General features: G+C 31.3%; 1 protein-coding gene across 3 annotated transcripts in view; it reads left to right on the forward strand.

The window, feature by feature from the left end:
• LOC113510753 (microtubule-associated protein futsch) overlaps positions 1–10,195 on the forward strand; it is a 220,752-nt gene extending 210,557 nt beyond the window's left edge. For all 3 annotated transcript variants that reach the window (XM_031907249.2, XM_052896362.1, XM_026894289.3), the window contains 4 exons: positions 3,720–5,774; positions 6,529–6,673; positions 7,086–7,205; positions 7,439–10,195. In XM_031907249.2, the coding sequence (XP_031763109.2) occupies positions 3,720–5,774; positions 6,529–6,673; positions 7,086–7,205; positions 7,439–7,625 (2,507 nt within the window). In that variant the 3' untranslated portion in view covers positions 7,626–10,195. The remainder of the gene's footprint in view (positions 1–3,719; positions 5,775–6,528; positions 6,674–7,085; positions 7,206–7,438) is intronic.
• Positions 10,196–19,041: the final 8,846 nt, after the last annotated feature.

The raw sequence follows: 19,041 nt of genomic DNA on the forward strand, positions 1-19,041 counted from the left end.
CTTAGCCATATCCGTTTCTGCATTATTTGTATATTTAGTGTTAACCACATCTTAAGTGATTCTCAAAAGGCGTAGATTCTCAATTTATCAGATGTGTTTTGTTTAGATTACGAACTGATTTTAATATTTCTTTTTTTTTTTATTGGTCGTTTACTTCCGTCTTAACCTTATATTAATTTTGTCATTATAGAAATTAGTGTTTTTCTTTACTGGCAAGATTTATTTTATAACGATACTATAGTGTACATAATTAAAATTTGTGTTCCACAAAAAAAAAAAAATAGAACAATTTCAATTACAATAAAACATATTATTTTGATCTGAAACTAAACTACTGAATAAATTTTGATAAATATATAGCCTTTTAGATAAAAAATAATTTTCTGAATTAGTTTACAACTGAAGGAGTTATGAGGTACTAAACATAAAAAAATACAATCGAATTAAGATGCTCTTTTTTTTTAATTCCGTTGAGGACCTACTTGTACAAACAAAACAAAACAAACAAGAGTACAGATAGAAACATTAGGAAAAATATAACAATTCGTATGTAAAATATTGGTGAAATAATTAATATTGTTACTGAACGGTAATTTAAAAAAGTGTCTTTAAATACAGCATCCAACATTTTCATTGGCAGTACGTACATCATATTTAATTTGTCATGGTACTCGAGCGCACAGTTATTGCGGTAACAATAGTCACTTTTAATCAGTCCTTTGTCGTTTGTCCGTTCGTCTAGACTAGACTGTGAGGACGTAATAGGCTGGGATTCTGATTACATTCTTTCAAAGGAAATAATATCGATATAGTTGAGTCATAATTGTCATGAGACTCGTTTATATTAAGTAAGAATTGAATTGATAGGTAAAATTTTATGCCACACGTGTGTTTATTTAGCATATTTGATAAGAGATATTACGCATAATGTCTAAGTAGGAACAAATAATATTTCATATAAATATTTATCATTACGTCAGTGGTTTAATAAGTGTTTTTATTTTATCGTGACATTGTATAGATTTATATTCAAGTTATCTGTGTCTAACTTGAGATTTCATCCGGGTTGACAAGTATTTTTATCTGCTTATTGAATTTATATAATGATTGATATTTTGATTGAATGATATTTTATTCCTTAGTTTAGTATCATAAATGTGCAAGTTTGTGAAGATGTTTCGATGTTTATTACCATTAACTTCTAAACAGATAACCGAATTTAAAGTTTTAATACACAGATGAAAAATATTTCATAATAATATTTTTTTTAATCTCAAGTCACATAAGAAAACCTGGTTTACACATACCTACAGCTTTTTATGTTATGTTTTTTTTTATGTAATAATGAATAACTGCGCTATCGGTATACCAGTGACACGCTGGTAGGGCACCAGTGAAACAGGTCAGTTAGCCCAATGTGACGAATTCTACAAGAATTAACCACGATGGTTTCCAGGAAGAACCGCGTGGAGGTCGACCTGATAAGATATATTGCTAACAACATGGTAGTTAGACACCATTACTAACTATCCTTTCTTCCCAAACTGAGAATTATTAATATCCATTGAGATTATTATAGGATAGAATAATAACAATTTGTATTTTTTTTCTAACCATTACTAATAACTGTTACATGTAAAATTTTTAAATGTACTCGTACAACACAAAAAACATACAAAAGATGCGTATACCAACGTAACCAACTCAGGTCGACCCCCCCGTGGTCCCCCCTGGAAATCATCGTGATAAATTCCAAGTGTATTCATCACGATGGGCTAACTGACCTGCATTTTCATCCTCACCTATTATCCATCACTGGTGCCCCGCCAGCGTATACCGTTAGCGCAGGCGGTGTTACCATTTCGTTATCATTCATTAAAAAAAAAGTAACTAACTAATTACAAAGTAATCTCAGTATGTACTTACCTATTAACGATTCGTTTGAATTGGAATCGAAAATTGCTAAAATCTCACACCCACATTTAACCTTACAAAGGCGACACGTTTCAAAAATACATTTAACACGTTAATCGCGGCGATTTAGCAAATTTCACGTCGCGGGCCTGGTCATCCACGCGGAAAAGCAATTACGTGGCGTAATGACGTCACTTACTCTCCCTCCGTGCTTCAGCGGCGCTAATAGACAATTTGCCCAGTTTTTGACGTCGTTTTGTCCCAGTGACGATGGCGTTATGTTGCGTTAGCAATACCTTCTCTGTAACCATGTTGGCATCTACATATAATTTTGTTATATTGGCAAGAAAATACGGTATATTATAGTGAATAAAAATAGACATTGAAGGTTTTAGTTTAATTTTTAAAGTCATTAATATAATTGTTTTATTAAGAGTAACAGAAGTCAAAACTATTTTTTAGAATGTTTGTGTTTGTCTGTCTATATGTTTGTTACGACATTACGCTGAAACTATTTCAACAAGATTTTCACAGTTTAAAATCTGATGTATATTTTATTTGTAGATTAATTCATCATTTACAAGTAGACAGGTACGTTCCACATTCCATACATATGAAGTTGGGGAAAAAAGCTAACAGTTAATATTAAATAATACTTCATATTTGCAGCATCTAGATATAAGGAATATTTAATCCAACTCATAAATTCAAACGAAAGCATTCAAAGCTATAAAAAACAATAATACTATATTCTGAAAATAATAGAGTAACAGAAAGTATGGAATTAAAAGTGAGTACCGAAAGAACAAAGGGTTTGTGGTTTAGCGAAAGCATTAAAAAAAGTTTATTAAAAATGGCAAGCCATACTTGGGCTACGATTCGTTAGTTTTTTGCTATCGTCGTTGCTCGAGGGTTTTTAAATCTCGACTTTTTTATGTTCACGATGCATTCAGAAGAGTCCTTTGTTGTGCGAAGCAAGAAATTCTCATTAGGGTATTTCCACGTACCTTTGAAATAACATTAGCCTCGCATGTGCTGGGGCTTATACAATCATTAACTAACGTAAAAATTGTTCAATGGGATTGAAATAGGAATGCAATTATTTATATAAAGATTTGTGGATTAATTTGATAAGTGAATCAAGATTTTTAATTAATTGTAACTTCTATCAACATGCTCAAATATAACTGGATTTTTTATTACTACAGATTGGACTTATTGAAAATATTCGTTTCATGATTTATAGTGGTTTATATTTTAGGAAATCGTATTTAGGTAGGCATTATAATGTTTTGTTATTAAACAATAATTCAAAGACAGAAATACACAATAAAATTCATTTTCGCTTGTACATCAGCAGATATTCAAACAATAACAATAAAGCAGTTTCATTAATCATTAGTACTATTGTCCCATGAATAGGTAGTTTTGAGATCTCATGGAAGACAATGTTTATCAAATCCTCTAACAATCGTGTATTAAGTAAAAACGACTAAAAGATAAATATTTTTAGGTTTTATTTTACCATGTGAATTTTATGTATATTCGTAGGTTCGTAAGTCAGCAGACATGTCTATAGAACTTATAAAAAATTGAAAGAACATTCAAATTATAAAATGGTACTTGAGACGCTCGAGTGAACTTCGATTGTAGGGAGAAATGTCATTTCTTTGTATAGCTTGTTGTAGTATTTGTCTTAGGTATTTTATATATATTTCTTATTGAATAGTTTTACTGTATTTTTTTATTTTAGAAAAATGTATAACTTTAGATAAAATTATAACATTATTTTTATTTTGTTTTAGAATCATCGTCAGAGGATAGAACGTCATCTACAGAAGAGGAAGAAGACGAATTTGGTGAATTCGATCCATTTGCAACAGCACCTTCACTTCATTCACCAGACAGCGGACGATCAGATCCTAGATACGCTAACGCACCACGGAGAAACCCGAGTCCTTATTATTACGGAGATTTATTTAAGACAGCTCCACCGCCACCGGCTCCTTCAGCACCAACCATTTCAACTACATCATCATCTCGTGGACCACGTTATAGGAAATCAGCTAGCCTAGACGCGCCTCACGTAGCTCCAAGGCCTAATCTTCCAAAACGATTCTCTGTAGCTGAAGATGGTTTCCGTGAGCTAGAGCGGTCATCATCTTCGTCAGGTGAGAGCGCGTGGATGCCGCCGAGGCGCCGTGGGCGCGACGCGGCCGGCTGCGCGTGCGCCGCGCCCGAAGATGTAGAGGAGCATCGATCTTCTCGCAGCGTCTTTTACGTGCCGGCGCCGCTGCCACGCTGGCCGCAAGAGATGACCACTCGACAAATTTATGAAACTGCTTTCGATTGTAAAATTGCCAGATCTGATGATGATTTGGATGACTTCGATCGTGTTAGCAATCATCCAGCTTTGTTGCAAGCAGAGGAACGTAAAATTATTTCTTCTGCATCATCGGCTTTTGAAGCAGTTGAGCGAAGTGAACCGGACTTTAAAGGTCGTCGTAAAGTGACAATGAAGACAGATAGTGTTAGGCGCTCTAAGATTCCTACAATTCGTCAAAAAAGGGAAAATGATGGCAATGCATGTGCTCTGTCAGAAGAATTGGAGAAAATTCACATAGAAGAGGAAGATCGCGCATCAACTTCTCAATTACCTCTTAGAGGATACACACCATCGCCACCTTCGACTGCACCTTTACCAGCGAAATTTCAGAAAGATGGATCTGCAATGAATAGTATAAAAAGTGCACCTAATTTACCACAGTCACAACCAGCTCATCCCCGATTGAAAGATTTGAGGTTACCTGTAAAATCATTACGAGCTCGAGAGACTCCAACAAGCAGCGATGCAAGTATGGCAGATGTAAAAGGTTCAGCATCGACGGAATTAGATATGGGCCAACGTCTTAGAGATTCTGGCCGTGAATCCCGTGATGATGACGATGAAAGACAATCCAAAGACGGTATTTTTTTAGAGATTAAGGGCCGACCCACTTCCGATTCTGACACACCAGAATTGAATCGATATAAGGGGCCTAAGGGGGTCGGTCCTATAATGGAGTTTAAGGGAAGGCCCAACATTGCTCGTCCAAGACGCAAATATTCGAGTACAGAAAGCATGGCTACCAGCAGTAGCGGAGGTAGTATGGAGTCATTAAGAAGTAGTAACAGCGAAGGAGATAGGAGTAGCAGTAGTTCAGAAAGTCGTCATTCGTCATCGCTCAGTTCTCATAGTTCTGATTCAGGAAATGTGCCGTTTACAAAATCACATCACATGCAGTTGTCGGGGTTTGGGCACCACCCAACTAAATTACATATACTTAGCCCTATATCTGATAAATCTTCACAAGAACCAGCGTCAGAAACTTCTGACAATAACAAAAATAATAATTCTCAAAAAGTATCACCTGAGGATGGTGAAACGGGAAATACAACGATGCAGACTACTGTCGAAATTGTTGCTAAGCCTAAACGTCGTGCTTTACAAAATAGAAATCTTTTGAATCTTACATTTAGGCATTCTACAACTGGGGATGCTGAGATACAAGGTTCTGACAGTGGTATATCAATACACTCGAGAGAAGGTGTTGATTCACGAAATGCATTTATTAATTTCAAGAGTAATAACACGGATGAGACACGTAAAGACGAGGACGTAGATTTATCTGATCTTCCATTTGACATGCCGAAGTTAAGAAGGCGACGTGCGGAAGCCGAAGCTGACTTGCGATCGTTGCCATTCGATATGCCTAAACTTCGACGAAAATTAAGAGGACAGTCATTACAGTTAAACAATGATTTTGGGGGAGTTATTTCAAACGCTTCCTCTAGTCAGAGTGTTCAAGATTTAAATCAAGGTTAGTATTTCAGTATTTTTTTTTTTAAATTAGAACATAATTTGGTATATTTTGATATGACAGTGAAAGTGATTAAAAGTAGGTATATATATATATATATATATATATATATATATATATATATATATATATATATATATATATATATATATATATATATATATATATATATATATATATATCTTGATATCTATAGTGCTAACCATCATTACAAACGATGATTTATACGCACTTGTGTACTATTCCATGTACTATATACTATGCAAAAATTACTGTATAGGTTTTTCTACTAAATTTGTCTACGTAGTAATTTGCAACTAAGTTCTAATAGATTTATTATGTTGGATAGAATATGTCAGAAAGATTTACATGTCATTCTTAAGGAAAACAAAGCGGAGGGTCTGTCGACTTGTATTTTTAGTCTGTCCTAATTTGAAGCGACCACCACCGCATTATGCCGATTAAGACGTATGACTCCAGATTGCTCCACACGAAATTCTCTGGTCCAACGCCCTCCCAATATTTAATTTGCTTGAGTGCCTTTTGAGGGAACTTTTCCTGTACATGTTGGGAGCAATTTGTAAATGTTCGTTTGAGTTAAGAGTTCGAAGTTTTTGTGGATCGAGTGCGATTTGACGTATAATAAGACTTGACTTAATATACATCTAGTATCAATTTTACTACGTATCTTTCTTATTTTACTTAGATTCTTGTATAGACAACATTTTTGTATTGTTAATTTCTTTATTTTCAGGTAACAAGCATCGTGCTAAGTTGACACTGAATTTCGACAGTGGTAGCGGTGGTTCTAGCAGTTCTAAGGGATTACATTTGAATTTGGGACCCATAGTTCCGCCTCGAGATCTCGTTGATGCTTCACTTCCACTTGATAGACAGGGGTAAGTTAATTGTTCCTTTTATACTCGTAAAAGTTTAATACCTTTTCGCAGCAGTAAATTAATTAAAAATTTTGAAATGTTTAATTCTTAAAAGTGCATATATTGTATTTTATTAAGGACTTTTTCGAGTTACAGTTTATTCATCTTAGCCTTATTCCAATTATTATTTGCGATCGGCGTAGTATGTTTTTTCTTTCATTCTTCTTTATTCGTATTCACTCCCATTCTGGCCATATCATTTTGACATAGTTGATCTTGGTCTTTTTATACCTTCCTCTGTCTTTACAGTCATTTACATTCATACTTAATAATTTTTTTAAAACATGTTCCTCATTCTTATAACATGTGATTCCTGCATCAAGTGTTTATGTCGAGTTATAGTTTATTAATTGTATTTATTTTAAATTTCCAGGTGGTACCACGGAACCCTATCTCGCGTTGAAGCCGAAGGTCTATTAAGAAACGCAGAAGAAGGTGCTTTTCTAGTTAGAAACAGCGAGTCTGCAAAACACGACTATTCATTAAGTTTGAAGTAAGTATTATTTTATCGACCGCTTTTTTCAATTATAACATTGATTGATTGATTAGATATAAAGGAATCGAAAAGAGTAACTATTTCTTGTGAGTTTTTCTTAGCAGATAATATCGTTCCAAACCTAGCAGAATTTTTAAAAAGTGACTAAAGGAGCTTGTATACAATTATAAGTTTATTATGGTGTTATTATAAATCTATTTGAATTAAAAATTATATTTTGTTCTTTTCAGGTCGACTCGTGGTTTTATGCACATGCGTATTTGCCGTGGCATTGAAGGTTACACTTTGGGAGGAGCAGCGACAGCCTTTCCCACAGTTCCTGCGCTCATGAAGCATTATGTGACAGCCCAAAGACTACCAGTAAGGGGAGCAGAACACATGGCACTTTCTACTCCCTTGCAGGCTGTTCTACTATGAGCAGTTTTTGGCTGGATTTTTGGAACAATTAAAAGCGCAATGGACTTGCGAAAACCACTTGATGTTAGAATGGTCGTTAAAACGTATCGGACAGTAGTCTTGGAAGCGTTCTATGGATTTTGGTAATAAAGAAAAGCACAATGAATAAGTGGGAGATAGTTTTATTATATGTATAGCTTTAGAAGACCCAAGTAAATATTACCAAAGAGTTTCAAGATACACTTGACGATGATTGTGTTGAGAATTTAATGCTTCTTGTAAATTTTAAGGCGGATTTGCACTGCTGTGCAGTATGTTATGTATATGCTAGTCCAACACCGCAGCAACCTGTATAGATGACGTATTATTTATTCGCATATAATCATATTCAGTGTTTATTTCGTGATAGTAATAACCTATATATTGGTATTGATATCTATTTCTGTTAAGTACTTATGCTTGGCATTATTCATTCATTATTTATCTTAGAGTATTATCATCAATGTAATAATTTTTAATTAATCAATGTTATTGCTGCATGTACTAAGAATGACGCAGATGATAAAGTCCATAAACCTATAATTGTAATCTGCATTTTACAATATTGTATTCAGATATTTCTTATGAATCACCATATCTAAATGGACTTGATTTGTTTGTGACTGTGTAATATACTAATGTTATTTATTTTTTAAATGTGGCCTAAATTTCTTGTTTCTTGTATAAGTTGTGATAGTTGTGAATCAGTCAGAAAATTTCTTTCAATTATAATATACCTATAAAATGCTTAACATACGTATTACATGTTTACAATTCACAATGATATTCAACAAGGTTAAAAGATATTAATTTGCAAATGGCGGTATTAACATAGCAAACAATTTGTATAGTATATTATATTATATGAAGATGCCATAAATAGAGCCTTAATACATAGGTAGTAGGGTTTACATTGATAATTGGAGCGCAAATTATAAAAATACATAAGTGACTCATCCACAGGTCGCGCAGTCACGGAAACAATATCGATTTTAGTACAAATTTGTACACAAATGACTGTTAAAATTATCCGTCTATAGTCAAGTTTATAAATGAGGACTTTTTTCTACTTTGTAAATCACGAAAGGTTGTAGTTACTATGGAAATAATTAAATTTGCCACGAATTTATTTTGAAATCGTCGGCATGCTTATAGCATGACTTGGCTTGTTGTATTCAAATTAAACTTGACTCTAGATAAAACATCGTCTCATGTTTACAGCAATGAATCAATATAATATAACATTTGATAGCAGCTTAGATATGTCGCCATAGAATAACGTAAATAGTAAATTACTATTTAGAAAAAATCGGCCAATATGGAGGATTAAAAATATAATTATAAATGTCATAGCTTTCGTACAAAACATTTAAGGTTTTATTTAGTTAAGTAAACCTAACCCCAGTAATGATAATGGCACATAATTATTAAAGATCATAGAAAAGAATTGCACATGTTATGTAACGAACACATTGACTTATTTATATTTTTTGTTATAATAGACATAAGTAGGTTTATTGATAATATTGGGGCCCTTGCTATTTATAAATATTAGATTGTTCCCTTCGCGATGCGATATCACTAGGATTTGATTATAACAAATGGTAAGTTATGCTACAACGATTTTTCACAGACACCTAGTAATATCGACAGCGAACGGAATAGTAGGCACTACATTATTTTCTGTGATTTGATTTTAATAAGATAAAAGCCAAAAACATTTCGTAGGACACGTTGTATTCGTTGTGGTATATGCTTTATTCGTTCATAAACCATATTAGTGTACCAATTGTGTTGTTATTAATATAATAATAAACCACGATCTCATTGTAATCTTCCTCTGGTTGATTGAGTTACCTTAGTGTTAATTTGTATTGATTTGTACCTGATTTAAGTGAAAACATAATTCGTGACTTAACAGATTTATTTTGTTATATAAATAATTTAGACTTGATAGTAATGTTTAATCCGTAGATATGTATGGGAACGAGCAAATTTCGAGGCATGTGAGATTTCTGATAAGTATGTACGTAATATACTAAACCACCGTAAAGCAGCTTGCTTGCGCGAGCATGCAACTAATTTTAATATTATGATTTAATATAGTTTAATATAAGTAATAGAACTTATATTACGGGAATTGTTTCAAGTGAAAAATCATTTTTAAAACAACAAATTAAACTAATTTGTAAAGAAGATTATTTTACTACTAAATTAAACAGGAAGAAATATTTTCTGTTGACTCACAAAATAAATCGGAGGTTACAAGAATAAAGACTGCTTACCTATTAATGAAAGATGGTATTTTATCTTTTGTAAAACAATTCCAGTAATAAAGTTTTCAATTTTAATATGTAGTATTGCTTAATGGTATGTAGGTTAAATGTTTTGGAAGAAAATGGAAGTTTCGGAAACGTGTCAAAATTTTTTCAAAGAATGACTTAGGTCTGGGTCTGACGTTAGGTAAAATTATAGCTTATAGTAGTTATAATCAATTGTAATTTTGAAGGTGTAGTTTGAAATTGACGATGAAATAAATTCCTTAAAAAATATTATGTTGTTTTAATTTCAATCTGTTCATTAAAGTATTTAATGGTCCTTATACATGGAAGAATGGCAACAGCTGATAGTAGTGTAAGAAATACAGACAAATTAAAATTTTATATAATTATAAAACTTTAGTTCTGTTATGAATTTGTTATGAGAGAAATATTTTCTTTTTTTACTATTTAGATTTCCTGTCTGTTATATTTAGAATGAGTACAACAGTGTAGTTACATACTGAAAAAGATTGCTAAGATTTTTTATTTATAATATTCAGTTACGTGAGTTGAACAAAGATCGTCCACAAGGTTCTAAATAAAGGTATTTTCTACGAGTATATAAATCTTAGTTTCCAAAGTTATCTACTGGAGTCACAGCTAAATTTTCAATACAAAATCGACGTAAAAAGTTAACGCAATAATAACGTAAAGTTTTAGTACAACTCACACTAACCACAAAGTAAGAAATATATATCTACGTAAAGTCTGAATACCTAATAAAATAGTAAAAATAAAAACTGAGCTCGAAGAATAATCGTAGTCAGAAGAATAATTGTAGGATTTTGTTCCAATATCTTTGAAAAAATGTTGTTTCAATAGTAAAATATTTCCGAGGAATGATAATATAGATATATGATTTTTCTATATATATCAAAGTTGGTTTATTATTAAAAAAGTTTTCTAACTTTTTTTGAAAAACCTATTTTGCTGGAAGGAGAGGGATTGTTACTTTACTAGTAACCTCTAGCGTTATGTTTAACCTCGTTAGCAATGTACTCTGTAAGGTATACCTCTGATCGGTTTCCCCTTGGCAATCATTGTGATTCATTCTTATTATATTCGTCACAATGAGCTAATTGGCTTGATTTCATTCTCACCTATCACCTTTCACTGGTATCCCGACAGTATACACCGATAGTGCAAAAGGAGTTTATTTATTCCATTATCATCATTAAAAAATCTAGCTTGTGAGGGGGGGGGGAGGGATTGTTAGTAATGGAGACTGAGAATCCCATTGCTAGCAATATACCCAAACAGGTCGACCTCCTCGCGGTTCCCCCTGGAAATTATCATGGTAATTAACCATCTGAAGAATTCATCATGATGGGCTGACTGGCCTGTTTTCATTCTCATCTATCACCCTTCACTGGTGCTCCGCCAGCGTTAACGCAGGGTTACCATTCCATTTTCCCCCATCAAAAAAAAAATCTAGCTTGTCTGTCTGTCTATAAATATATGAATTGCTACCTAGCTGTCTACTGTAAATCAAATTTCATAACAAAACCTACTAATTTATAATATCAGTAAAAATACTGGTTAGTTAATAGCTCTGACTACGTTTTGTGTCCTGTATAGTTGTGAATTCTGCCCTTATGTATTGCACTTTCATTTCTTTTTATTACAGCGCCATCTATTGTACAAATATTGTAACTTTTTACCTCTTGCTTATCATAAGTACTTATTGGTAATATTAGTGCCATCTGTTTTTACCCTCTGTAATTTTATCTACATTTATATTTTCTTTTAAAATCGAGTATTAATAGTTAACTGACACTACAATAGGGTGCAGTATAAATAATAAATTCATTATTAATAGAATAATATATATTATATATATTACTATTTATCATGTTTTTGTTATTATTGCCTTTTTTTTAAAATGATAACAATATGATCATTTTTCATCAAACTATTATTAAAAAAATACTACTGGTAACAAATTAGTGCATGGTTTGGCTTTATTTTAAGGCTTTATGAACTCTGGTTTCAGTGCCACTTATTAGTAATTTTTAATTTTTTTCTATAATGAACAAAATGATCTATTTATGAATACATAGTATATAACTATTATATATAATATGACATATTTATAAATACAGCTGCTTATAGAATTCTTATTCTATTCTAACTCCTATCCGGTTGGTAAGGATATAAGAATGATAATATATCAAGAAATTAAGCCTCTTAACTCAAAAAAATTAAGTCATTCACTATCCTATATTTTTGTTTATTTATACAAATTTGATTCGAATAAGAATAGTAGCTTATAAATGGTAAAAGTAACGGACATGCCTGAATACACTGTATTGCCCATGATACCTATGTGGGGTATACTTGAGAACTAAGTTGTTATGTAATTTTATTTTTCCTGATTGTAAGTTTGTGTCTATTTATATCTTTTAAAATCAAATAACATTCCCTTGTTTCTGCCTATCTTGATGGAAGACAGGCGTGACGGATATAAATGTATGTATTTCCTTATTGTATTAAAATACATTTATCTAATGTCAAACAGTTGCCGGGTATTTCTGTACATTATAAAGGTTGACTGATAGAGAATGCCTGTAACATTAACTCTTATACAACATTTTATAAATAAATGTATCAAGTAACACATTTTTTCATTAATTTATGTACCTGATTTATTGTTTCTTACCAAGATAAGAACTATACTATCTCTGTCGAATTAAACAACACACATTTACACTGTTTAATGATTTCGGAGATTAGCATAACATATATTAAATTTTAATATTAAAGATTAATAAGATCAATTGTTTTAGCTTTAACATATTATTTGTATTTGTATCAGCCATTAACTGTCCGTTGGTGAACATAGCCTCCCCAATAAGGGGGATTTTGCCATTAGTTGCCACGCTTGACAGGCGGGTTGGCAACCGCAGTTAGGTTTTGGTGATGTTTTAAGAGGGACGAAAAAGAAGTGGCCCATTATATGCCGGGACCACACGGTTAAAATATTATGTTTACATATAAATATAATAGATATTTACTGTGTCGTTTTTGTCGAGAACCATTAAGACTTTCTCAGGACATTTCACTGAAAGGTTTTCTACATTTATAAATGTCGTTTCATTGTTGATGGGCTAAGAACGCTTCCACGAAACTTTTTATGACTAATCGTTTTATCTAGTTTAGCAAAAAATATAAGATTAAAGTCTAAAAGTCTAGGATGACTAAATTACTTAAATATTTTTTTATTTCAATATACGAGTAAGTTTGACTGGTGTAGAATGCCATTAGCATTTAGTTTGTCTTTTGTCATTTTCTCATTAGGTCATTCCTACTTTCATAGTTATTTTAATAAATAAATATTGTTAGGCCCTATATTAACACTTGGCATATTTAATAAACAATCAATCAGATAAACAAAACAATTAAAGAAACATTTTCGTTTTAGATAAATGTTTGTTTTATAGATTTTTATTTGGAATAAAAAACATGCCGGAATTATTTTCTGTGGTTTTTCTTACATATAGAAATTTATTAGCTTGTTTGCTATTCTAATTTGCATAACAAATTGTGTCTTATCTGGTCCTCCATGTCATTCCACTCAAATTTTTATCCCAGTTTGCACTTCTGTAGGCCAGTCAGAGAGTTTTTAATTTGAACTAAAACTTCAGTCCACTTTGTAATTATTGGATTGAATTAAAAATTCAAAGAATCTAGTATGCTAACATTTCTACCAATATATAAATTACCCCATTATAATATATTAGGCCTATATAATTTTGAAATACTTATTTTACACACGCCTTTTTTACTCTAACGTTTATTAAATAGTTAAAAAAATAACAAAAAAGATTGAAATAAGAAATGCGACTGAAAAATATGTTATTTATTTGGAGCTATATATTGAAAATTATGTGCAAGATCAAAATAATGACAAATACGTTTATCTGTGTATTTAATTTAGTAAATACTATCTATTGTTATAAATTATACTAAATACTTATAATTAAATTAATTAAGGAAAGTGTACTATATGTATCATACATATATATTGATTAATTTGGATAAATATTGCAAATGTACTTCGCCTTCCCAAAATAAAGAGCAATAATAGCGTTTATCAGTAATAAAAAATGAACAGACAAACTCAAATTTACATATATATAGTATTGGAAAAGATTGTTCGTTGAACTGTGAAATAGATATTAAATTGAACTTAAACTAAATATCTAAATAATCGTTTCTTTTTTATCTCTATATCCACTAGTATTTTTTATAGCAACTGGCTTCAATTAATAAACTGTTTCGCATAGGCGTGACCGTAGGATACAGCTCTTGTAATCAATAACTTTCTTTCTTTGCTGCAAGTTCATTTATTTACTGTAAACTTTGTTCAATTAATTATTAGGAACATTTACAAACAAAGAAAAAGGACAGAGGAAAATTTCAGATTTGTCCAACAGTGATAGATTTACTCGATTAAAAGTTCAACTTAACTCCATACCAGTTCGTTTGTTTATTTAATTAATTGTAACTCAGTCTTCACTGTTTAACCAAATACGATACTGTTCCAATATTATTATTTATAACCCAATTTGTTACACTATGTAACTAACAAAACTTCCTAGTATTGTAAACATGATAGCGAGGTTGTTTATTTTTAACATTTTGCTGTTTTACAATTCGATTGATCATTATAAATAGGTACATATGTATATAGAAAGACACTTTTTATTGTTTCTTCCGCAAGGTTACAATAGAAAGTTAGGAGAAATAAAAATTAGAAGAAATAGATCACACAAAGAAAACCTATCGCTAAAAGCGATCTTTTCCAGGAAAATTTTGTACATAAAACGATACTTTAGTAATGTATGAATTTCTGTGTATTTTATAAGTATATATACTTGTAATATATATATAGTCTACATATATATTTATATAATATATAATGTATCTTACATTTTTCTATTTATTTGCTCATTACGTTGCACCGTCGTCGTTATTTGCTCATTATGTTATATTTCCAATTATTCCTATCTACGGTTGCCTAGCAGATAACACCATATGGTGTTGTCTGCTTATTATACTGTCAAAATGATTATAACTAATTAAATTATAATCCACAAAAAAATTGTGTTTGTCTTTTTATACAAGCGGCAAATAAGTATACACTTATACAGCCCACTTGATGGTAAGCTGTTATCGTAGCCTATGAATGCCTGCAATATAAGGGGCGTGCGTGCGTGTCGCAGATTAAGGATATGGGGATATGGAAAGTATCCCATAAGCTATAATTAGGTGATTTAATTTACAATAATTTTGTTCCATAAAAAGCCGATTTTAATTATGTCACAACCAATTATTTTGATTTAAAAACTAAACTACTAACGATTTTGATAAAATTCTATGGGAATCAATCTGTAAGTATGTCTTTTTCGATAAAAGAAAATTTACTTTTGGTTTATAACTAATGAAGTTACGTGGTAACATTAACCTAACCCAACTGAGAACCTCCTTCTTGTTTAAGTCGATTGAAAACCCAAATAAAAATTAGTAAATAAATATTCGTAATAATAATACCAATGATACAGAGAACGATGTAGTTTTATTTTAATTAATTAATGTAGTCCAGTCATGTAGAGAAAGCCGTAGACACATGAAATATATTTGATTTTCTTTAGGTATTTGAAAAGGTCTCTGTTCTCGTCGTTTCTTTATTCGAATTATATTTACCAATAAATTATTATGTCCCTTACATATAACAAATGAATGATCCCGGGTCAGTTACACGCACAAATTGAGTTGAGACAAATCACTATCGAGTCAATAGCCACGACCTCGCATCGTTTTCATCAGACTAATCCAATAGACCTAAAGGACAATAATCTCGTTAATCTTCTGAAACATCTCCAAAGATGGATTTTAAAAGGATAAAGCTGACACTTTGCAAAATATAACTACAAGTACGGATTAAGAGACAGCGATGATATACTTATTTCTGCTACTTTGGGATAAATAAAAAGAGGTTAGCAGGAGCATAGGGCCGTTCACGAACAGATCCAAAACATGACTACGGATGTCACGAGCGCGTAATTTTGTTACAGTTGTTGATAATTTTATCTATCTTAAATATCAAGTCAGCAATGCTGGAACCTGAAAAGGAACTTTACAGACACATTAGTATGGATGAGTGTGCTTTGTCCCAGCTGCAAAGTTTGGAAAAAAGAAGCATCCCCAAAAGAAATAAACTGCGCGTTGTATGCAATTTATTTTTCTTATTCTTTATTTTATTGCAAGTATATATCATCATCATCACCTTTGATCTCTATCGTTGTTTATTGGTATTATGTTTATATAATCTATAAGTATGTATGTATAGTTATATTAGTATGTATGTTTTTATGATATATATTTGTATATGTAAGTTATATTTGTTTAATTTATTCATGTATATATATTTATATAGTTAATCATAATGTGCAATAGTTCTCCATTGTATGTGTTGTGATTTGTAAGTAAATATCGATACGTACGTTTAATTGTTTATCTGCAACAATTTTCAATTTTTTTTCCGCATTTCATTTCTGTTGCCCAAGGTTGATTGGGAGAGAATGCTATAGCATATAGTAATAAGTTCGCCTTTTGTACTAGAATTTTTTTTTGTAATGAGGTCAATAAAGAATAAATAAATAAATAAATATTCAGAAATTTATATATTATAAGTCACTCTTCAAAACCATATCTCAAAAGATATGGTACTGGCGTTAAATTCCTGAAATACTTTGTATGTACAAGTCTTCGGATCAACACATACAAAATTGGGCATGAGTACAAGGCTCTCTACCTTCGCACAGTCCTTAAAATAAATTAAATTATTTATTTATAGTTATATCGCCAGAAAGATAGATAATTACATACGTAAAAAACTAGCAAAGTAGATTTTACACTGCGAAAAATGACCATTTTAATTGTGATAAAAATAATATGGAATCAATATGGGAGCAAATTCTATCTAATAAAAAATTATGCCATGTAGTTCCGGCATGGAATGTGTCACTTCTTCTTTTTCGTGGGTATCGTAAGAGGCATCTAGGGGATATTTAATAGTAAAAGAATAGGCAGTAGCATCTCTCTTAAAACATCACCAAAAGTCTAATTGCAGTTGTCAAACCGCCTGCGAGCGTGGCAAGTATTGGTAAATATGGAGATGGCCAATATTCGGCAGTGGACAGTTAACAGCTGATATGAATAAATGAAACAAAATAATGACTAATGATTCTGAATTAATCTAGAATTATCGACTATATACTTTGAGCATTCCTTGGAATTTTTAAATATGATTCAGACTTGAGTGATCAGTGTGTGATCAATTGGAGTTTGGATCAAAAATACAGATCTAAATAAAAATATAAATCTCGCTCTTTCCAATTTTTCAAAAAGGGGATGGTAGGTTGTATAACCACATAAAATATAGTAATCTAACGTAAAATTTAGAGGCGTGGCATTCAAAAACAGTACCTACATTAACCCAAATATATCTACTAATTGCATACATTTCTCATGGACAACGCGAAGAATTAATTGTACCAACCCCCTATTTCGTTCAATTTATTGGCTCTTAACCGCATTCATAAGTTACTGCACGTGTTTTATTGAGAAAGTTCATGGGAAACGAAAGAAAATTTTCAATAATTAGTTATAACGCTACATAACTGAAATTACTATGTAAGTAGCGGGTGCCTATTTCCATAAATTGTTATAGATTTTAAATTCATTCGCATAGAGATGAGATTAGAATTGAAACCACCTACTACTATTGTAAATTATGATTTAAATTAATTGCTCTATAGCAGAACTATAAGTCAATGTTAAACTTTGTGTTTATACAATCATACTTTAATAATAATAGTAATAATAGACCATAAAAACGTCTAACAATAATTTTATTTAATTCTTTTTGAAGATTTAAGTAAATTCTGATCTGACAGACGTCGTTTCTTAGTTCCAATTTCTTTTTCTTTTCTTATAAACTTTAAAAATATAAGCCAATTAGATCTGTCCAGTTATGGGCTTTATCAAACAAAAGCAATTAATTTTAATTTATCGAGTTATTTTTTTATTTTTATATTCTTATAAGGTTTGTTACAGTATACGAATATTATTATTATAAATATTCCTTTATATTGATTAACAGGCAATTGGTTGGTGGTGGGTGGTTCCAATTTAAGTCAATAACATTATTGACTTAATTTCACCCGCTTCAAAGTTTAGCTTCAATTTTCTAGTCTGTCGGCTTATTTGCTTGATTAATAAGATTTGCCCAATTTCCGTGGTTTGCCCGAACATGGTAGATAGCGTGACTGCTACCAGTCGCTATTTACCATTTACAATATCAGCGAAGGAAATGATTACAAATTGCGTAGATTGAGTTGTTAATATAATTTAGAAACGTAGTAGGTACCTTTATTTTACAGACAAACCGGTTAAATCGATTCTACTTTAATTCTATGCTTAATGTTTTCCCTGTAATATAAAAATGTTAAGTAGGTATGTGGATATTTATGGAGATTTTTCCTGGTAATAAGTCAAGAGTAGAAATAAGAAAAATATATAAAAAAAATAATGATGTAGAAAACGTCATAAGGGAACCGTTCACAGATGAGGCAGGTACTAAACTCTATATTTAGTTGTCAAAAATAACCACCTTAAAATAACTAACTTTATTTAATTGTACTTTATAATTATAATTTAGTAAGAAAGTTGATATTTTAAATATATCGTGTTAATACAAGATATGTTTAGTTTGTGTACTTTGATATACATAGTTTTGCATCGAAACCAATTTGGTCGTTTGAGTATGATTGACTAATAACTATTTCAAATTTAGAGTATTAATAGAATATTAGCAAGAAGTAGTCTTATTGAATTAAAAGAAACAAGTAGATATAAAAAGTGACATTGTTATCTCGCCCCGTACGTTTTCATACAAAATTGCCCTTATTAAAGCCTTGTGTAAATTTGAACAGGCAAACACGATCTCCCGGCTTGTTGTTGACAAAGCCTTCATTCGGTATAATTTCGCCTCTCGAGTTTATGTATATATT

The sequence above is a fragment of the Galleria mellonella genome, unplaced genomic scaffold (assembly GCF_026898425.1).
Source record: "Galleria mellonella isolate WM207_F2 unplaced genomic scaffold, CSIRO_AGI_GalMel_v1 utg32, whole genome shotgun sequence".
NCBI classification, from domain to species: Eukaryota; Metazoa; Arthropoda; class Insecta; order Lepidoptera; family Pyralidae; genus Galleria; species Galleria mellonella.